Here is a 22728-nt window from a genome sequence, read left to right as displayed (position 1 = left end):
GAATCTTAGCTCCTCTGATCCTTTTGAGTCCACATTGGACGAGGAAAAATGGGACCTGCCCGAGCCTCGAAAAGGCCGAAAACCCCGACTGCCTCTTGCTCTGTTGGGGTTTGTTGTGTCCGGGCTGAGGAAAGGATGAATCCTTACCCCTGGACTGTTTGATGGTTACATCCAACGCTCACCAAACAGTCGGTCAGCAGAAAAAGGCAACTGGTTAGGCAACCTTTTTTGGAAGCAGAATCTGCCTTCCATTCACTTAACGAGCAGACCAGGCTCTGCTTAAAAACACGGAGTAGCGGAGGCTACCGCCGCACGGTTCGCAGAGTCCAGGACAACCTGAATCGCGTAAGAAACAAATGCAGACATTTGAGAGGTTAAGGATGCCACCTGCGGCACAGATGTACGTGTAACCGTGTCAATCTGTGTAAGACAAGCTGAAATAGCTTGGAGTGCCCCAAGGGAGAGAATGCCGGAGCCAACGGTGCGCCGACAGCCTCATAGATGGCTTTCGACCAGAGATCCATCTGTCTGTCAGTGGCATCTTTGAGTTTGCAGTTCCATCTCCCACTGCAACTATGGATCTAGCTACAAGCCTGGAGATTGGAGGATGCCGCTCGGGACATTGGGTCCAGTCCTTGACCAAGTCAGGGGACAGGGATAACGTGTATCCTAAGCCGTTTGGAGAAGCGCATATCTGGATAAGCGTGGTGTTCCTGGACTGCCTCTCTGAAGGCAGAGTGGTCCAGAAAAATACGTGAAGCTGACTCCTCCACTGGAGGAGCTGTGAGAAATAACCCACATTCTATAGATGGACGCTATAAGATTATTTACTATGGCGTCACAATCAGGTGTATCCAGATTGAGAGCGGTCTCAGGATCAGAATCCTGAGCCGCTACTTCCGCCTCATTACACAGCGAGTCCTTCTGTTAGGACCCTGATGAAACCGAGGCCGCTCATAGCGAGCCCACTTAGGCTGTCTGGGACTGACGTCCGTGCAGAGCCGTGACTCTGGGATGCGTGTGACATTCCCGGAGCTGTTAGTTATTCACACTGAGGGGGGCCATGGATCAATGATTCAACAGTGCCCATATTGTGAGAGACATGTCCGGACTGCTAGGCTTCTAGTATCATAGCCATAGTCTCAGAAAAACTGTCAGTAAATACTGCAGACACCGTCCTCATCCCCTGGCCATTAGTGCATACAATGGGAGTCTATGTACCTGCCGGCCGTATAGCCGTACATGCTGTACCAGCTGTATAGAAAAACATGTGGTTCTGCACCTTTGTTTTACACAGAGAATATGCTGATAACTCCTCCGCATAATCCAGGAGGGTATATACAACGTGCGACCAAACAGTGCAATGTATATAGTACAAGCATATCTATAAGTGCACTTCTGCACTAGTGGGGTTAGCACCACAGGTGCTGCTTAACGCCTGTTACAGCGATTGTGTGACTATCAGAATGCCAGGGTCTTCCACACTTGTCTCTGTATCGTACAGAAACTGACACTAATGGCTGCCGGTGTCCTTGTAGAGAAGGAAGCCGTGGGCGTGCCTGAGAAAGTGCGGGAATCCGGATTCACAGTGCACACAGTGAGAGGGGTGGAGTATGCAAAACATACTCCAGCTCTCAGCTCTGCTCTATGCAGCGTCACGCCCCTACCCTGACTGTCAGGGCTGTGGGCGGTAACGAAGGGAGACTAGGCCCAGAAGCCGGGGACTCGAGTTAACAGCGCGGCCGCCGTAAAAGCGCGGGCCGCGCTGAAGTTCCCGGCGCACCACAAGTGCCAGCCGCGCCGCAGTTCCAGCGGCCGGCGCGACCGATTCATAGAAGTGGCCAGCGTCCCGCCCCTCTCCTGACTGGCAGGTCTGGGGGCGGGAACGAACGGAAGCAGGCCGCAAAAGCCGGGGACTCTAGTTATCAGCGCGGCCGCCGTAAAAGCGCGGGCCGCGCTGAAGTCCCCGGCGCACCACAAGTGCCAGCCGCGCCGCTGCCAGCGGCCGGCGCGACCGATTCCTGGAAGTGGCCAGCGTCCCGCCCCTCTCCTGACTGGCAGGTCTGGGGGCGGGAACGAACGGAAGCAGGCCGCAAAAGCCGGGGACTCTAGTTATCAGCGCGGCCGCCGTAAAAGCGCAGGCCGCGCTGAAGTCCCCGGCGCACTACAAGTGCCAGCCGCGCCGCAGTCCCAGCGGCCGGCGCGACCAATTCCCATAAGTGAGCCTGCTTCAGCAAAGCTGAATGAGGCCATGGCACAGGCGCCGCAGCGCTGATGTCCCCCGGCGCACTACAACACCCAGCATGCTGCGGTGTGAGCGCCAAATGCACGGGGACACAGAGTACCTTGAGGAAGCAGGGCCATGTCCCTGATGTACTCCGCTCCATCCAGCATCTTCTCCAGGGGCTGTAGATGGAGCACGGTCTCAGTGCCTGGAGACCGGTAAATCCCACTTCACCCAGAGCCCTGTAAAAAGGGATGGGGAAGGAATCAGCATGTGGGCTCCTGCCGCCGTACCCGCAATGGGTACCTCAACCTTACAAACACCTCCGACATACAGTGGGGTGAGAAGGGAGCATGCTGGGGACACTATATGTGTCCTCTTTTCTTCCATCCGACATAGTCAGCAGCTGCTGCTGACTAAAAAGTGGAGCTATGCGTGGATGTGTTGCCTCCTTCGCACAAAGCACAAAACTGGTGAGCCAGTGATCCCACTGGGGGTGTATAGCCAGAAGGGGAGGGGCCTTACACTTTTAAGTGTAATACTTTGTGTGGCCTCCAGAGGCAATAGCTATACACCCAATTGTCTGGGTCTCCCAATGGAGCGACAAAGAAATGGCCCTTGAGACAGCAAGTCTGGTTGGTCTGGTAGTGCCCACGGTTGACCCACCGTGAAATGCCACAGATCCGGGTACCACGACCTCCTTGGCCAGTCTGGGGCGACGAGGAGGGCGCGGCGGCAGTCGGACCTGATCTTGCGTAACACTCTGGGCAGCAGTGCCAGAGGGGGAAAGACATAAGGCAGTTGAAACTGCGACCAATCCTGAACTAAGGCGTCTGCCGCCAGAGCTCTGTGATCTTGAGACCGTGCCATGAATGCCGGGACCTTGTTGTTGTGCCGGGACGCCATTAGGTCGACGTCCGGCTTCCCCCAGCGGCAACAGATCTCTTGAAACACGTCCGGGTGAAGAGACCATTCCCCTGCGTCCATGCCCTGGCGACTGAGAAAGTCCGCTTCCCAGTTTTCCACGCCCGGGATGTGAACTGCGGAGATGGTGGAGGCTGTGGCTTCCACCCACAGCAGAATCCGCCGAACTTCCTGGAAGGCTTGCCGACTGCGCGTGCCGCCCTGGTGGTTGATGTATGCCACCGCCGTGGCGTTGTCCGACTGAATTCGGATCTGCCTGCCTTCCAGCCACGGCTGGAACTCCTTCAGGGCTAGATACACTGCCCTTATCTCCAGAACATTGATCTGAAGGGAGGACTCTGGCTGAGTCCAGGTACCCTGAGCCCTGTGGTGGAGGAAGACCGCTCCCCACCCTGACAGACTCGCGTCCGTCGTGACCACAGCCCAGGATGGGGGCAGGAAGGATTTCCCCTTCGACAAAGAAGTGGGAAGAAGCCACCACTGAAGGGATGCCTTGGCTACCCGAGAAAGGGAGACGTTCCTGTCGAGGGACGTCGATTTCCTGTCCCATTTGCGGAGAATGTCCCATTGAAGAGGACGCAGATGAAACTGTGCAAATGGAACTGCCTCCATTGCTGCCACCATCTTCCCTAGGAAGTGCATGAGACGTCTCAAGGGGTGCGACTGGGCTCGGAGGAGAGATCGCACCCCTGTCTGTAGTGATCGTTGTTTGTCCAGCGGAAATTTCACTATCGCTGGAAGAGTGTGAAACTCCATCCCGAGATATGTCAGCGATTGTGTCGGTGCCAGTTTTGACTTTGGGAAATTGATGATCCACCCGAACCTCTGGAGTGTCTCCAGAGCAATGTTCAGGCTGTGTTGGCATGCCACCCGAGAGGGGGCCTTGACAAGAAGATCGTCCAAGTAAGGGATCACTGAGTGTCCCTGAGAGTGTAGGGCTGCAACCACTGTTGCCATGACCTTGGTGAAGACCCGTGGGGCTGTTGCCAGGCCGAAAGGCAATGCCACGAACTGAAGGTGTTCGTCCCCGATGGCGATACAAAGGAAGCGCTGATGCTCTGGTGCAATCGGCACGTGGAGATAAGCATCCTTGATGTCGATTGAGGCTAGGAAGTCTCCTTGGGACATCGAGGCGATGACGGAGCGGAGAGATTCCATCCGGAATCGTCTGGTTTTCACGTGTTTGTTGAGCAGCTTGAGGTCCAGGACGGGACGGAAAGATCCGTCCTTTTTTGGTACGACAAACAAGTTGGAGTAAAAACCGTGACCCCATTGCTGAAGGGGAACGGGGATAACTACTCCTTCTGCCTTCAGAGAGTTCACTACCTGAAGAAGAGCATCGGCTCGCTCGGGGGGCGGAGATGTTCTGAAGAAACGAATCGGAGTACGAGAATTGAACTCTATCCTGTAACCGTGAGACAGAATATGTCTCTCACCCATCGGTCTTGGACATGTGGGAACCAGGCGTCGCAAAAGCGGGAGAGCCTGCCACCGACCGAGGATGCGGTTTGGGGAGTCCGCAAGTCATGAGGAGGCCGCTTTGGGAGCGGTTCCTCCGGCGGTCCTTTTAGGACGTGCCTTAGACCGCCATGAATCGGAGTTCCTCTGATCCTTTTGAGGCCTGTTGGACGAGGAGAATTGAGACCTGCCTGAGGGCCGAAAGGACCGAAACCTCGATTGTACCTTCCGTTGTTGAGGTCTGTTAGGTTTGGACTGGGGTAAGGACGAGTCCTTACCCTTGGATTGTTTAATGATTTCATCCAATTGCTCGCCAAACAGGCGGTCGCCAGAAAACGGCAAACCGGTTAAAAACTTCTTGGAAGCAGAGTCTGCCTTCCATTCACGTAGCCACATGGCCCTGCGGACTGCCACTGAATTGGCGGATGCTACCGCTGTACGGCTCGCAGAGTCTAGTACCGCATTCATGTCGTAGGACGCAAACGCCGACGCCTGAGAGGTTAATGACACAACTTGCGGAGTCGCGGCTCGTGTGAGTGCATTAATCTCAGACTGACAAGCTGAGATAGCTTGTAGTGCCCATACGGCAGCGAATGCCGGAGCAAAGGACGCGCCGATAGCCTCATAGATGGATTTCATCAGGAGCTCTATCTGCCTGTCAGTGGCATCCTTGAGTGATGCACCATCTGCCACTGCAACTATGGATCTGGCCGCCAGTCTAGAGACTGGAGGATCCACCTTGGGACACTGGGCCCAACCCTTGACTACGTCAGGGGGGAAGGGATAACGTGTGTCATGAAGTCGCTTAGTAAAGCGCTTATCCGGAAAAGCTCGGTGCTTCTGGACTGCGTCTTTGAAGTCGGAGTGATCAAGAAACGCACTCCGTGTACGTTTGGGAAACCTAAAATGAAATTTCTCCTGCTGAGAAGCTGACTCCTCAATCGGAAGGGGTGGAGGAGAAAGATCTAACACCTGATTGATTGACGCTATAAGGTCGTTTACTATGGCCTCCCCTTCAGGCGTATCAAGGTTGAGCGCGGCGTCAGGATCAGAGTCCTGATCTGCCGCATCTGCTTCATCCTCCAGAGAGTCCTCATGCTGAGACCCTGAACAGTGTGATGAAGTCGAGGGACGCTCCCAGCGAGCCCGCTTCGTCGGTCTGGGACTGCGGTCCGTGTCGGAGTCCTCCCCGTGGGACCTATGGGTTAACCCAGGAGCTCTCTGCTGCTCCGACCGAGGGGGGCATGGGGGCAATGAATCAACAGTGCCCGGGGCCTGTGTTACAGGTCTGGACTGCAAAGCTTCCAGTATCCTAGCAGACCATCTATCCATAGACTCAGAAAGTTTGTCAGCAAACACTGCAAACTCTGTCCCTGTCACCTGGACAGTGGGGGCCGGAGGTTCCACCTGGGCCGGGGGTCCCACCAGTGGCTGAGACTCCGGCTGAGTGAGTGTCACAGGGGCCGAGCATTGCACACAATGAGGGTAGGTGGAACCTGAAGGAAGCATTGCCGCACATGAGGTACAGGTTGCAAAGTAAGCCTGTGCTTTGGTACCCTTGCTTTTTGCAGACGACATGCTGTTTCTCCTCTTAGAATAATCAGTGAGGGTATATAGCCAAACGCTAACAGTGAGGCCGTACAGAGTAAATGTATACACTATAAGCATAGAAATATACAATTCGGCACCCAGGGGGACCAGCACCTGGTAACAGGTGCGGCTTACCGACCACTCCCAGCGGTTGTGTGACCACCAGATCCCTGCCTGGGCCTCCCAGAGCTGTGGAGCTCAGTTGTCTCCCCTCTGAAGTTCTCCAGCGTCTTGTAGCAATGGCTGCCGGCGTTCAGAGAGGAGGAGGGGGCCGTGGGCGTGCCTGTAAAAGTGCGGGAATCTGGTGCCCCACGGTGCTCAGTGAGAGGGGAGGAGGATACAAAGTATGCTCCTGCCCTCAGCGCTGACGTCCAGTGCAGCGTCCCGCCCTTACCCCTGACTGGCAGGCCCGGGGGCGGGAATATGCGGCACTAGGCCGCAAAAGCCGGGGACTAAATTTATAAGCGCGGCCGGCAAACAAGCGCGGCCAGCGCGGTAGTCCCGGCGCACTAACACACCCAGCAGCTGCTGCAGTGTCTATTATCCAGGCGCACTATGCGCCGTCCCCAAGGGGACACAGAGTACCTCAGAGTCGCAGGGCCTTGTCCCTGATGATACCCGGCTCCTGTCCAGCAGATTCCCCCAGGGGCTGCGGAGGGAGCGCTGTCCCAGCGCCTGGTGACCGGTCAGGATCCCACTTCACCCAGAGCCCCTAAGGGATGGGGAAGGAAAACAGCATGTGGCTCCTGCCTATGTACCCACAATGGGTACCTCAACCTTAACAGCACCGCCGACCCGAGTGGGGTGAGAAGGGAGCATACTGGGGGCCCTGTATGGGCCCACTTTTCTTTCATCCGATATAGTCAGCAGCTGCTGCTGCTGACTAAAATGTGGAGCTTGCGTGGATGTGTGCCTCCTTCCACAAAGCAATAAAACTGAGGAGCCCGTGATGCACGGGGGGGTGTATAGGCAGAGGGGAGGGGTTTACACTTTTAAGTGTAATGCTTTGTGTGACCTCCGGAGGCATAAGCTATACACCCAATTGTCTGGGTCTCCCAATGGAGCGACAAAGAAGAAGGGAATTTTGTTTACTTACCGTAAATTCCTTTTCTTCTAGCTCCAATTGGGAGACCCAGACAATTGGGTGTATAGCTATGCCTCTGGAGGCCACACAAAGTATTACACTAAAAGTGTAAAGTCCCTCCCCTTCAGCCTATACACCCCCCGTGCTGCCACGGGCTCATCAGTTTTGGTGCAAAAGCCCGAAGGAGGAAAAAATTATAAACTGGTTTAAAGTAAATTCAATCCGAAGGAATATCGGAGAACTGAAACCATTTAACATGAACAACATGTGTATACAAAAAAACAGGGGCGGGTGCTGGGTCTCCCAATTGGAGCTAGAAGAAAAGGAATTTACGGTAAGTAAACAAAATTCCCTTCTTCTTTGTCGCTCCTTATTGGGAGACCCAGACAATTGGGACGTCCAAAAGCAGTCCCTGGGTGGGTAAATAATACCTCATAATAGAGCCGTAACGGCTCCGTCCTACAGGTGGGCAACTGCCGCCTGAAGGACTCGCCTACCTAGGCTGGCATCTGCCGAAGCATAGGTATGCACCTGATAGTGTTTCGTGAAAGTGTGCAGGCTCGACCAGGTAGCTGCCTGACACACCTGCTGAGCCGTAGCCTGGTGTCGCAAGGCCCAGGACGCTCCCACGGCCCTGGTAGAATGGGCCTTCAGTCCTGAGGGAACCGGAAGCCCCGAGGAACGGTAAGCTTCGAGAATTGGTTCCTTGATCCACCGAGCCAGGGTTGACTTGGAAGCTTGTGTCCCTTTACGCTGGCCAGCGACAAGGACAAAGAGTGCATCCGAGTGGCGCAGGGGCGCCGTACGAGAAATGTAGAGTCTGAGTGCTCTCACCAGATCTAACAAGTGCAAATCCTTTTCACATTGGTGAACTGGATGAGGACAAAACGAGGGTAAGGAGATGTCCTGATTGAGATGAAAAGTGGGCAAGGCAAATGGCCAGGGAGAAAATCCCTGAGCAGAGCACCACGACAGGAATATTTTCCACGTCCTTTGGTAGATCTTGGCGGACGTTGGTTTCCTAGCCTGTCTCATAGTGGCAATGACCTCTTGAGATAATCCTGAAGGCGCTAGGATCCAGGACTCAATGGCCACACAGTCAGGTTGAGGGCCGCAGAATTCAGATGGAAAAACGGCCCTTGAGACAGCAAATCTGGTCGGTCTGGCAGTGCCCACGGTTCGCCGACCGTGAGATGCCACAGATCCGGGTACCACGACCTCCTCGGCCAGTCTGGAGCGACGAGGATGACGCGGCGGCAGTCGGCCCTGATCTTGCGTAACACTCTGGGCAACAGTGCCAGAGGAGGAAACACATAAGGAAGCCGAAACTGCGACCAATCCTGAACTAAGGCGTCTGCCGCCAGAGCTCTGTGATCTTGAGATCGAGCCATGAATGTTGGGACCTTGTTGTTGTGCCGTGACGCCATTAGGTCGACGTCCGGCATCCCCCAGCGGCAACAGATCTCCTGAAACACGTCCGGGTGAAGGGACCATTCCCCTGCGTCCATGCCCTGTCGACTGAGAAAGTCTGCTTCCCAGTTTTCTACGCCCGGGATGTGAACTGCGGATAAGGTGGATGCTGTGGCTTCCACCCACAGCAGAATCCGCCGGACTTCCTGGAAGGCTTGCCGACTGCGTGTCCCACCTTGGTGGTTGATGTAAGCCACCGCTGTGGAGTTGTCCGACTGAATTCGGATCTGCTTGCCTTCCAGCCACTGCTGGAACGCTTTTAGGGCAAGATACACTGCCCTGATCTCCAGAACATTGATCTGAAGTGAGGACTCTTGCTGAGTCCACGTACCCTGAGCCCTGTGGTGGAGAAAAACTGCTCCCCACCCTGACAGACTCGCGTCCGTCGTGACCACCGCCCAGGATGGGGGTAGGAAGGATTTCCCCTTCGATAATGAGGTGGGAAGAAGCCACCACCGAAGGGAAGCTTTGGTTGCCTGAGAGAGGGAGACGTTCCTGTCTAGGGACGTCGGCATCCTGTCCCACTTGCGTAGGATGTCCCATTGAAGTGGACGCAGGTGAAACTGCGCGAAAGGGACTGCTTCCATTGCTGCCACCATCTTCCCCAGGAAGTGCATGAGGCGCCTCAAGGGGTGTGACCGACCTTGAAGGAGAGATTGCACCCCTGTCTGTAGTGAACGCTGTTTGTCCAGCGGAAGCTTCACTATCGCTGGAAGAGTATGAAACTCCATGCCAAGATATGTCAGCGATTGGACCGGTGTCAGATTTGACTTTGGAAAATTGATGATCCACCCGAAACTCTGGAGAATCTCCAGAGTAACGTTGATGCTGTGTTGGCATGCCTCTTGAGAGGGTGCCTTGACCAGCAGATCGTCTAAGTAAGGTATCACTGAGTGACCCTGAGAGTGGAGGACCGCAACTACTGTAGCCATGACCTTGGTGAAAACCCTTGGGGCTGTCGCCAGGCCGAACGGCAGTGCCGCGAACTGAAGGTGTTCGTCTCCTATGGCGAAGCGCAAGAAGCGCTGATGCTCTGGAGCAATTGGTACGTGGAGATAAGCATCCTTGATATCGATCGATGCTAGGAAATCTCCTTGGGACATTGAGGCGATGACGGAGCGGAGGGATTCCATCCGGAACCGCCTGGTCCTTACGTGTTTGTTGAGCAGTTTTAGGTCCAAAACAGGACGGAAGGACCCGTCCTTCTTTGGAACCACAAACAGGTTGGAGTAGAAACCGTGACCCTGTTGCTGAAGAGGAACCGGGACCACCACTCCTTCTGCCTTCAGAATGCCCACTGCCTGCAGAAGAGCCTTGGCTCGCTCGGGAGGCGGAGATGTTCTGAAGAATCGAGTCGGAGGACGAGAGCTGAACTCTATCCTGTAACCGTGAGACAAAATGTCTCTCACCCAACGGTCTTTTACTTGTGGCAGCCAGGTGTCGCAAAAGCGGGAGAGCCTGCCACCGACCGAGGATGCGGTGTGAGGAGGCCGTAAGTCATGAGGAAGCCGCCTTAGTAGCGGCACCTCCGGCGGTCTTTTTAGGGCGTGATTTAGACCGCCATGCGTCGGAGTTCCTCTGATCCTTCTGCAGCCTTTTGGACGAGGAGAATTGGGACCTGCCCGCACCCCGAAAGGACCGAAACCTCGACTGTCCCCTCCTCTGTTGGGGTGTTTTTGGTTTGGCCTGGGGTAAGGATGTTTCCTTTCCCTTGGATTGTTTGATGATTTCATCCAATCTCTCACCAAACAAACGGTCGCCAGAAAATGGCAATCCAGTTAAGCACTTTTTGGAAGCCGAATCTGCCTTCCATTCCCGCAGCCACAAGGCCCTGCGTATTGCCACCGAATTGTCGGCTGCAACCGCCGTACGGCTCGCAGAGTCCAGGACAGCATTAATAGCGTAGGACGCAAATGCCGACGTTTGAGAGGTTATGGACGCCACCTGCGGCGCAGACGTACGTGTGAGTGCGTCAATTTGCGCCTGACCAGCTGAGATAGCTTGGAGTGCCCATACGGCTGCGAATGCTGGAGCAAAAGACGCGCCGATAGCTTCATAGATGGATTTCAACCAGAGCTCCATCTGTCTGTCAGTGGCATCCTTGAGTGAAGCTCCATCTTCCACTGCAACTATGGATCTAGCCGCAAGTCTGGAGATTGGAGGATCCACCTTGGGACACTGAGTCCAGCCCTTGACCACGTCAGGGGGGAAAGGGTAACGTGTATCCTTAAGGCTCTTGGAAAAACGCTTATCTGGACAAACTCGGTGTTTCTGGACTGTCTCTCTGAAGTCAGAGTGGTCCAGAAACATACTCTTTGTACGCTTGGGAAACCTGAAACGGAATTTCTCCTGCTGAGAGGCTGACTCCTCCACTGGAGGAGCTGAGGGAGAAATATCCAACATTTCATTGATGGACGCAATAAGATCATTCACTATGGCGTCCCCATCAGGAGTATCAAGGTTGAGAGCGGCTTCAGGATCAGAATCCTGATCAGCTACCTCCGCTTCATCATACAGAGAGTTCTCTCGCTGAGACCCTGAACATTGTGATGATGTCGAGGGGATATCATAGCGAGCTCGCTTAATCGGTCTGGGGCTGCGGTCCGTGTCAGAGACCTCACCCTGGGATCCATGAGACACCCCGGGAGGACATTGCTGTTCCAACTGAGGGGGACCAGGGGGCAATGATTCCACAGTGCCCCTGGCTTGAGATGCCGGCCTGGACTGCAAGGCTTCTAATATCTTAGCCATAGTCTCAGAAAGTCTTTCAGTAAAAACTGCAAACTCCGTCCCTGTCACCTGGACAGTGTTAACAGGTGGTTCTCCCTGGGCCACCCTTAGCAGAGGCTCCGGCTGAGAAAGTGCCACAGGGGCCGAGCATTGCACACAATGAGGGTCAGTGGAACCTGCCGGCAGTATAGCCGTACATGCTGCACAGGCAGCATAGTAAGTCTGTGCTTTGGCACCCTTGCTATTTGTGGACGACATGCTGTTGTCTCCTCTGAGCAATACAGGAGGGTATATAGACAAAAATCAACCGTGCACCATACAGTGTAAAGTATAGTCTATAATCATATAATCTATAAGTACACTTCTGCACTAGTGGGGCCAGCACCACAGGTGCTGCTTACCGCCTGCGCAAAGCGGTTGTGTGGGCACCAGAAATCCTGCCTGGGTCTCCCTGAGCTTGTCTCTCCTCTCCAGCGTTAGCAGAGCTGAGAGGAATGGCTGCCGGCGTCCTGAGGAGAGGAGGGAGCCGTGGGCGTGACCCAGAAAAGTGCGGGAACTGGTGCCCCACTGTGCAGAGTGAGGGGGGTGGAGTATGCAAAGCATGCTCCAGCCCTCAGTGCTGCCGTCCTGTACAGCGTCCCGCCCTTCCCCTGACTGGCAGGCCTGGGGGCGGGAAGAAAACGAGACTAGGCCGCAAAAGCCGGGAACTCGAGTTATAAGCGCGGCCGCCGTATAAGCGCGGTCGGCGCGGAAGTCCCCGGCGCACTAACAGTCCCAGCCGCGCCGCAGTGATAACCATGGCAGCGGCGGTCAGCGCGGCAGTCCCCCTACACCAGGGGTCAGGAACCTTTTTGGCTAAGAGAGCCGTAAACGCCACATATTTTGAAATATAATTCCGCGAGAGCCGTACAATATGTTTAAAGGGCCATTGACAGATCAATCGCTCCAATGTTCACTTAGTACAGCAAGGAATGCTCCTCCCTGCTGTATAAAGCCACAACTGGACTGAAACAATGGTAATTAGCAGTAAAAAAAATCAAATAAATAACTTACATTGTGAACTTGCGATGCATGACATCAGTCCAGCAGTCTGGCTTCTTCTTTTTCCTGCGCATGACTGGAAGCTGGCATTCTTCCCACCTGATGTTGAGAGAATGCCAGCTTTGAGGCATTCGCAGAAGAAAGAAGCTGGAATATTGGACATGTCACACAACGCATTGTCAGTTATGTCAATTATCTATTTTATTATTTTACAGCGAATTATTGTTTAGGTCCAGCGGTGGCTTAGTGCAGCAGAGAGGAACACTCCTTTGTGTACTAAGTGACCGCTGGAGCAATTGTATCTGTCAGTGGCCCAGACACCCTGCTTCCCATACAGCCTGCACCCCCCATATCACACACACACACTGCTCCCCATACAGCCTGCACCCCCCATATCCCACACACACACACTGCTCCCCATACAGCCTGCACCCCCCATATCCCACACACTACACCCCCATATGTCGCATACCCTGCTCCCCATACAGCCTGCACCCCCATATCACACACACTACACCCCCATATCTCACACACCCTGCTTCCCATACAGCCTACACCCCCATATCTCTCACACCCTGCTTCCCATACAGCCTGCACGCCCCATATCACACACACACACACACACTGCTCCCCATACGGCCTGCACCCCCCATATCCCACACACACACACACACTGCTTCCCATACAGCCTGCACCCCCCATATCCCACACACACACACACACTGCTTCCCATACAGCCTGCACCCCCCAGATCTCTCACACCCTGCTTCCCATACAGCCTGCACCCCCTATATCACACACACACACACACACACACACACACTGCTTCCCATACAGCCTACACCCCCATATCTCTCACACCCTGCTTCCCATACAGCCTGCACCCCCCATATCACACACACACACACACACACACACACTGCTCCCCATACGGCCTGCACCCCCCATATCCCACACACACACACACACTGCTTCCCATACAGCCTGCACCCCCCAGATCTCACACACTACACCCCCATATGTCACATACCCTGCTTCCCATACAGCCTGCACCCCCCATATCACACACAATACACCCCCATATCTCACACACCCTGCTCACATATCTCACCCTGCCTGTACCCCAACTTACCCCTCTCAAACACTCTGCACCCCTTCACATGCTTCTTTCACAGTCTGCACCCCTCATATGCCCCTCACCCTGCAGCCCCCCTCACCCTCATGTCCCCTCTTTTCTTATTACCAGTCATGTGTCCAAATCTCCTTCAGGATTCAGGATTCAGTCTCTTGCTTTCTGCCCGGCATCCTGTGTCTCCTCCCACACAGTCACATGGGCGTGACATCATCGCAGGTCCTGCAGGATGGAGATTCCGTCTGCTGTGCAGGTCAGGAGCACTCCTGCAGCTCAGACATGGCTGGTGGCCTCTCCAGGTCAGGGGCCCCTCTACTGACACTGGGCTCCCCTGACTCACAGGCCGGCCACTACACAGCAGCACTACACATAGACGCAGAGCGGCTGCCGGGCCCCTATGTGTACTAGTGCCGCTGTGTAGTGGCCGGCCTGTGAGTCAGGGGAGCCCAGTGTCAGTAGAGGGGCGGCTCACTCGTTCCCCCGCTGATCCGGTCTCCTCGGCGCATCGTCCATTGCTGTCGCTCGCTGACCTCTCAGCAGGCGCGCAGTGATGACGTCACCGCGCTCGCTGCAGAGCTGTCAGAAGAACGCCGACAGTCACAGCGGGGAGAATGATAAGAGAGAGAGAGCGCCGCTCTCTCCCTCATCATTGCTCTCAATTGTATCGGCACCTGCGATGCCGATGCAATTGACAGCTCGATCCTCGGCGGGGGGCGGTGACAGCGCGGCCACCGGGGCACCCTGAGTAGCCGGGTGCTGGCGCCGGCCCTGATCCTTCCCATAGACAGGTAGGAGCCCTGTCTGCGAGCCAGATACGGCCATCAAAAGAGCCATATCTGGCTCGCGAGCCATAGGTTCCCGACCCCTGCCCTACACGAACACACTCAGCGACGCTGAAGTGTGTAATGGCACAAACGCAGTCAGCGCTGCTGTCCCCGGTGCAATAGCACACCCAGCAATGCTGGAGTGTTGCTGTGCGCGGTCCCCACGGGGACACAGAGTACCTCAAAGTAGCAGGGCCATGTCCCTATCCAGCATGGTCCTCAGGAGCTGTGGATGGAGCACGGTCTCCTGTGCCTGGAGACCGAAAGGATCCCACTTCACCCAGAGCCCTAATTGAGGGATGGGGAAGGAAAGCAGCATGTGGGCTCCAGCCTCCGTACCCGCAATGGATACCTCAACCTTAACAACACCGCCGACAAGAGTGGGGTGAGAAGGGAGCATGCTGGGGGCCCTGTTATGGGCCCTCTTTTCTTCCATCCGACATAGTCAGCAGCTGCTGCTGACTAAGCTGTGGAGCTATGCGTGCATGTCTGACCTCCTTCGCACAAAGCATAAAAACTGATGAGCCCGTGGCAGCACGGGGGGTGTATAGGCTGAAGGGGAGGGACTTTACACTTTTAGTGTAATACTTTGTGTGGCCTCCGGAGGCATAGCTATACACCCAATTGTCTGGGTCTCCCAATAAGGAGCGACAAAGAAATAAAGATTATTATTATTATTGTTATAATGTGATACTGAACCGTGGAAAAAGTGTCACTAGGGCTGGCATTGTGCTGCACAGTAAAATGCTCCCCATATAGCTCTCCACAGTATAATGCGCCCCATTTAACTCTCCACAGTATAATGCGCCCCATATAGCTCTCCACAGTATAATGCGCCCCATATAGCTCTCCACAGTATAATGCGCCCCATTTAGCTCTCCACAGTATAATGCGCCCCATTTAGCTCTCCACAGTATAATGCGCCCCATATAGCTCTCCACAGTATAATGCGCCCCATATAGCTCTCCACAGTATAATGCGCCCCATATAGCTCTCCACAGTATAATGCGCCCCATATAGCTCTCCACAGTATAATGCGCCCCATATAGCTCTCCACAGTATAATGCCTCCCATATAGCTCTCCACAGTATAATGCGCCCCATATAGCTCTCCACAGTATAATGTGCCCCATATAGTGCTCCACAGTATAATGCCTCCCATATACAGTGCCTACAAGTAGTATTCAACCCCCTGCAGATTTAGCAGGTTTACACATTTGGAATTAACTTGGCATTGTGACATTTGGACTGTAGAGCAGCCTGGAAGTGTGAAATGCACTGCAGCAAAAAAGAATGTTATTTCTTTTTTATTTTTTTTTAAATTGAGAAAAGTTTATTCAGAGGGTCATTTATTATTCAACCCCTCAAACCACCAGAATTCTGTTTGGTTCCCCTAAAGTATTAAGAAGTATTTCAGGCACAAAGAACAATGAACTTCACATGTTTGGATTAATTATCTCTTTTTCCAGCCTTTTCTGACTAATTAAGACCCTCACTAAACTTGTGAACCGCACTCATACATGGTCAACATGGGAAAGACAAAGGAGCATTCCAAGGCCATCAGAGACAAGATCGTGGAGGGTCACAAGGATGGCAAGGGGTGCAAAACCCTTTCCAAGGAGTTGGGCCTACCTGTCTCCACTGTTGGGAGCATCATCCGGAAGTGGAAGGCTTATGGAACTACTGTTAGCCTTCCACGGCCTGGACAGCCTTTGAAAGTTTCCTCCCGTGCCGAGGCCAGGCTTGTCCGAAGAGTCAAGGCTAACCCAAGGACAACAAGGAAGGAGCTCCGGGAAGATCTCATGGCAGTGGGGACATTGGTTTCAGTCAATACCATAAGTAACGTACTCCTCCGCAATGGTCTCCGTTCCAGACGAGCCCGTAAGGTACCTTTACTTTCAAAGCGTCATGTCAAGGCTCGTCTACAGTTTGCTCAAGATCACTTGGAGGACTCTGAGACAGACTGGTTCAAGGTTCTCTGGTCTGATGAGACCAAGATCGAGATCTTTGGTGCCAACCACACACGTGACGTTTGGAGACTGGATGGCACTGCATACGACCCCAAGAATACCATCCCTACAGTCAAGCATGGTGGTGGCAGCATCATGCTGTGGGGCTGTTTCTCAGCCAAGGGGCCTGGCCATCTGGTCCGCATCCATGGGAAGATGGATAGCACGGCCTACCTGGAGATTTTGGCCAAGAACCTACGCTCCTCCATCTTAAGATGGGTCATCATTTCATCTTCCAACAAGACAACGACCCAAAGCACACAGCCAAGAAAACCAAGGCCTGGTTCAAGAGGGAAAAAAATCAAGGTGTTGCAGTGGCCTAGTCAGTCTCCTGACCTTAACCCGATTGAAAACTTGTGGAAGGAGCTCAAGATTAAAGTCCACATGAGACACCCAAATAACCTAGATAACTTGGAGAAGATCTGCATGGAGGAGTGGGCCAAGATAACTCCAGAGACCTGTGCCGGCCTTATCAGGTCTTATAAAAGACGATTATTAGCTGTAATTGCAAACAAGGGTTATTCCACAAAATATTAAACCTAGGGGTTGAATAATAATTGACCCACACTTTTATGTTGAAAATTTAACTGAGCAACATAACTTGTTGGTTTGTAAGATTTATGCATCTGTTAATAAATCCTGCTCTTGTTTGAAGTTTGCAGGCTCTAACTTATTTGCATCTTATCAAACCTGCTAAATCTGCAGGGGGTTGAATACTACTTGTAGGCACTGTAGCTCTCCACAGTATAATGTGCCCCATATAGCTCTCCACAGTATAATGTGCCCCATATAGCTCTCCACAGTATAATGCCTCCCATATAGCTCTCCACAGTATAATGTGCCCCATATAGCTCTCCACAATATAATGTGCCCCATATAGTGCTCCACAGTATAATGTGCCCCATATAGCTCTCCACAGTATAATATGCCCCATATAGTGCTCCACAGTATAATGCCTCCCATATAGCTCTCCGCAATATAATGTGCCCCATATAGTGCTCCACAGTATAATGCCTCCCATATAGCGCTCCACAGTATAATGTGCCCCATATAGTGCTCCACAGTATAATGCGCCCCATATAGTGCTCCACAGTATAATGCGCCCCATATAGTGTTCCACAGTATAATGCGCCCCATATAGTGCTCCACAGTATAATGCGCCCCATATAGCTCTCCACAGTATAATGCCTCCCATATAGCTCTCCACAGTATAATGCCTCCCATATAGCTCTCCACAGTATAATGCCTCCCATATAGCTCTCCACAGTATAATCTCTCCCATATAGCTCTCCACAGTATAATGCCTCCCATATAGCTCTCCACAGTATAATGCCTCCCATATAGCTCTCCACAGTATAATGCCTCCCATATAGCTCTCCACAGTATAATGCCTCCCATATAGCTCTCCACAGTATAATGCCTCCCATATAGCTCTCCACAGTATAATGCCTCCCATATAGCGCTCCACAGTATAATGCCTCCCATATAGCTCTCCACAGTATAATGCCTCCCATATAGCTCTCCACAGTATAATGCCTCCCATATAGCTCTCCACAGTATAATGTCTCCCATATAGCTCTCCACAGTATAATGCCTCCCATATAGCGCTCCCCAGTATAATGCCTCCCATACAGCACTCCACAGTATAATGCGCCCCATATAGCGCTCCACAGTATAATGCGCCCCATATAGTTCTCCACAGTATAATGCGCCCCATATAGCGCTCCACAGTATAATGCCTCCCATATAGCGCTCCACAGTATAATGCCTCCCATATAGCTCTCCACAGTATAATGCCTCCCATATAGCTCTCCACAGTATAATGTCTCCCATATAGCTCTCCACAGTATAATGCCTCCCATATAGCGCTCCCCAGTATAATGCCTCCCATACAGCACTCCACAGTATAATGCGCCCCATATAGCGCTCCACAGTATAATGCGCCCCATATAGCTCTCCACAGTATAATGCGCCCCATATAGCGCTCCACAGTATAATGCCTCCCATATAGCGCTCCACAGTATAATGCCTCCCATATAGCGCTCCATACTGTACACATCAGTTTGCAGTATAGCAGAGCTGTGTTGGGAGCACAGCAGTGTGATAATTTCTCTGCTGTATTCTGAACAAGGATGCATTTTGGAAATAGACCTGATAAAGGGGGTGGCTTTAGTTTAAGTTGGGAAACCTGGTGACAGACTTGAAGACAGAATTTAATTTAAAGACAGTCACCTTTTTCTTCAGCCATACAAGTGTCTTTTCTTTGCTGTATCTGTAAAATTTCTTGCTGCCAATTTCTAATAAAAACAATGAAAAACAAAAACAAAAGCGGTTTTTAATTTGGAGAGAAGGGTGAAATTACAGAAATTATATTTACATATACACAGTAGCATTATAAAAGTACCATCCCTTTGCTCCAATGCTTCCCATCCCACAAGCTCAAGAGCTGCACTTACACAAGGCGTTTTGTGTCACAATATGTATTAAAAAAAAACTAATGTAAAATCCTTGTGTAACTTAAAAATAAATAAGAAATAATAATAATAATAATAATAATAATAATAATAATAATAATAATAATAATAATAATAATTAGGTTTTTGAAGACCAGCATGCCTTCTAGCAAAATTTGCCATAATTGTGTTTTGTCTGTAAATCACAGGATAAAAATGCAAGAATAACCGATTGTGTAAATATTTTATATTGAGAATTTCTCATAGAAAAAACATTTTTCACAAATCGACTAATGATGTCAGTAAGCACAGCATGCAAAGTCACAAAGAAAAACTTTGGGGGGAATTCAGAAGCATTGCCCCTGGAGCAATGGGGGAGATATTAAATATGCATCAATTTTTCATTTTATTTTTTTTAAACACATATTTAGCCATATTTTGATTCATGGAACACGCCTGTTAAGAAACCTGCTACACCCCACTTATAGGAGTGAATTTTTGCTTCTTGACAATTTTATCACATGTTTCTGATCAAGACTATTGTAAAACTGCAGCAGCGAAAAGCAAGTTATTTTGGCAAATGACAACAAAGCAGAGACGTAAAGGCTATGTCTGCACGTCTGTCTTTTGGCTTCACAACTAAACTACGGCGTTTTGACAAACGTTACACTGCGTTTGACAAAAAAAAAAAAACGCATGCGTTTTGGATGTGTTTTTGCCGCGTTTTAAACAGTGCGTTCTGAAATTGAGAAGTCAATAGGTAGAAAATGCAACCAAAACGCAATGAAAAAGTGACATGCAGCTTTTCTTTAGGCACAACGATTTTGACAAATATTTGTCAAACAAAACGCTGCCAAAAAAAAAAAAGCAACGTGCGGATGGAAATTCTGATTTCTCATAGAGTTTGCTGGGGAAGCAAAACGAAGGGAATTTTGTTTACTAACCGTAAATTCCTTTTCTTCTAGCTCCTATTGGGAGACCCAGACAATTGGGTGTATAGCTTCTGCCTCCGGAGGCCACACAAAGTTATTACACTTTAAAAAGTGTAACCCCTCCCCTCTGCTATACACCCTCCCGTGCATCACGGGCCCATCAGTTTTGGTGCCAAAGCAGGAAGGAGGAAACTTATAAATTGGTATAAGGTAAATTCAATCCGAAGGATGTTCGGAGAACTGAAACCATGAACCAAAGAACAATTGAACATGAACAACATGTGTACACAAAAGAACAACAGCCCGAAGGGAACAGGGGCGGGTGCTGGGTCTCCCAATAGGAGCTAGAAGAAAAGGAATTTACGGTAAGTAAACAAAATTCCCTTCTTCTTTGTCGCTCCATTGGGAGACCCAGACAATTGGGATGTCCAAAAGCAATCCCTGGGTGGGTAAAGAATACCTCGATAAAAAAAAAAGCCGAAAAAACGGCCCCTTCTTACAGGTGGGCCACTGCCGCCTGAAGGACTCGCCTACCTAGGCTGGCGTCTGCCGAAGCATAGGCATGCACCTGATAGTGTTTTGTAAAAGTGTGCAGACTCGACCAGGTAGCCGCCTGACACACCTGCTGAGCCGTAGCCTGGTGCCGCAATGCCCAGGACGCACCTACAGCTCTGGTAGAATGGGCTTTCAGCCCTGAAGGAATCGGAAGCCCAGACGAATGGTAGGCTTCAAGAATCGGTTCCTTGATCCACCTAGCCAAGGTTGACTTGGAAGCCTGCGACCCCTTACGCTGGCCAGCGACAAGGACAAAGAGCGCATCAGAACGGCGCAGGGGCGCCGTGCGTGAAATGTAGAGCCTGAGTGCTCTCACGAGATCTAACAAGTGCAAATCCTTTTCACATTGGTGAACTGGATGAGGGCAAAAAGAAGGTAAGGAGATATCCTGATTGAGATGAAACGGGGATACCACCTTAGGGAGAAATTCCGGGACCGGACGCAGAACCACCTTATCCTGGTGAAACACCAGGAAGGGGGCTTTGCATGACAGCGCTGCTAGCTCAGACACTCTCCGAAGTGATGTGACTGCCACTAGGAAGGCCACCTTCTGCGAAAGGCGAGATAGTGCGACATCCCGCATCGGCTCGAAAGGTGCCTTCTGGAGAGCCGTCAGCACCCTGTTAAGATCCCAGGGTTCTAGCGGACGCTTGTAAGGTGGAACTATGTGGCAAACCCCCTGCAGGAACGTGCGGACCTGCGGAAGCCTGGCCAGACGCTTTTGAAAAAACACGGAAAGCGCCGATACTTGTCCCTTGAGAGAGCCGAGAGACAAGCCCTTGTCCATTCCGGATTGAAGGAAAGAAAGAAAAGTGGGCAAGGCAAACGGCCAGGGAGTGAAACCCTGATCAGAGCACCAGGATAAGAAGATCCTCCAAGTCCTGTGGTAGATCTTGGCGGACGTTGGTTTCCTGGCCTGTCTCATGGTGGCAATGACATCTTGAGATAACCCTGATGACGCTAGGAGCCAGGACTCAATGGCCACACAGTCAGGTTGAGGGCCGCAGAATTCAGATGGAAAAAAGGCCCTTGAGACAGCAAGTCTGGTCGGTCTGGGAGTGCCCACGGTTGACCCACCGTGAGGTGCCACAGATCCGGGTACCACGATCTCCTCGGCTAGTCTGGAGCGACGAGGATGGCGCGACTGCAGTCGGACCTGATCTTGCGTAATACTCTGGGCAGCAGTGCCAGAGGAGGAAATACATAAGGCAGTCGAAACTGCGACCAGTCCTGAACTAACGCGTCTGCCGCCAGAGCTCTGTGATCTTTGGACCGAGCCATGAATGCCGGGACTTTGTTGTTGTGCCGAGACGCCATTAGATCGACGTCCGGCGTTCCCCAGCGGCAACAGATCTCCCGAAACACGTCCGGATGAAGAGACCATTCCCCTGCGTCCATGCCCTGGCGACTGAGAAAATCTGCTTCCCAGTTTTCTACGCCCGGGATGTGAACTGCGGAGATGGTGGAGGCTGTGGCTTCCGCCCACAGCAGAATCCGCTGAACTTCTTGGAAGGCTTGACGACTGCGTGTGCCGCCCTGGTGGTTGATGTACGCAACCGCCGTGGCGTTGTCCGACTGTATTCGCATCTGCCTGCCCTCCAGCCACCGCTGGAACGCCTTTAGGGCCAGATACACTGCCCTTATCTCCAGAACGTTGATCTGAAGGGAGGACTCTGGCTGAGTCCAGGTTCCCTGAGCCCTGTGGTGGAGGAAGACCGCTCCCCACCCTGACAGACTCGCGTCCGTCGTGACCACAGCCCAGGATGGGGGCAAGAAGGATTTTCCTTTCGACAAGGAAGTGGGTAGAAGCCACCACTGAAGAGAGGTCTTGGCTGTCCGTGACAGCGAAACGTTCCTGTCTAGGGACGTCGGCCTCTTGTCCCATTTGCGGAGGATGTCCCATTGAAGTGGACGCAGATGAAATTGCGCAAAAGGAACTGCCTCCATTGCTGCCACCATCTTCCCTAGGAAGTGCATGAGGCGCCTCAAGGGGTGTGACTGACCCCGAAGAAGAGATTGTACCCCTGTCTGTAGTGAACGCTGTTTGTCCAGCGGGAGCTTCACTATCGCTGAAAGGGTATGAAACTCCATCCCGAGGTAAGTCAGCGATTGGGTCAGTGTCAAATTTGACTTTGGGAAATTGATGATCCACCCGAACCTCTGGAGAGTCTCCAGAGTGACGGTCAGGCTGTGTTGGCATGCCACCGTGGAGGGTGCCTTGACTAGAAGATCGTCTAAGTAAGGGATCACCGAGTGGCCCTGAGAGTGTAGGACCGCCACCACTGCTGCCATGACCTTGGTGA

At 52.3% G+C, this 22728-nt stretch overlaps 1 protein-coding gene across 2 annotated transcripts in view; it reads right to left on the bottom strand.

Moving 5' to 3' along the window:
• Positions 1-22728, bottom strand: part of RNASEH2B (ribonuclease H2 subunit B) — a 107558-nt gene that overhangs the window by 36104 nt on the left and 48726 nt on the right. For both annotated transcript variants that reach the window (XM_075334575.1, XM_075334574.1), the window contains exon 6: positions 18718-18782. In XM_075334575.1, the coding sequence (XP_075190690.1) occupies positions 18718-18782 (65 nt within the window). The remainder of the gene's footprint in view (positions 1-18717; positions 18783-22728) is intronic.

This window comes from Anomaloglossus baeobatrachus, chromosome 2 (genome assembly GCF_048569485.1).
Source record: "Anomaloglossus baeobatrachus isolate aAnoBae1 chromosome 2, aAnoBae1.hap1, whole genome shotgun sequence".
Classification (NCBI taxonomy): Eukaryota; Metazoa; Chordata; class Amphibia; order Anura; family Aromobatidae; genus Anomaloglossus; species Anomaloglossus baeobatrachus.
Note: the sequence above shows the minus strand (reverse complement) of the source record. Positions and strands in the feature narration are given on the sequence as shown.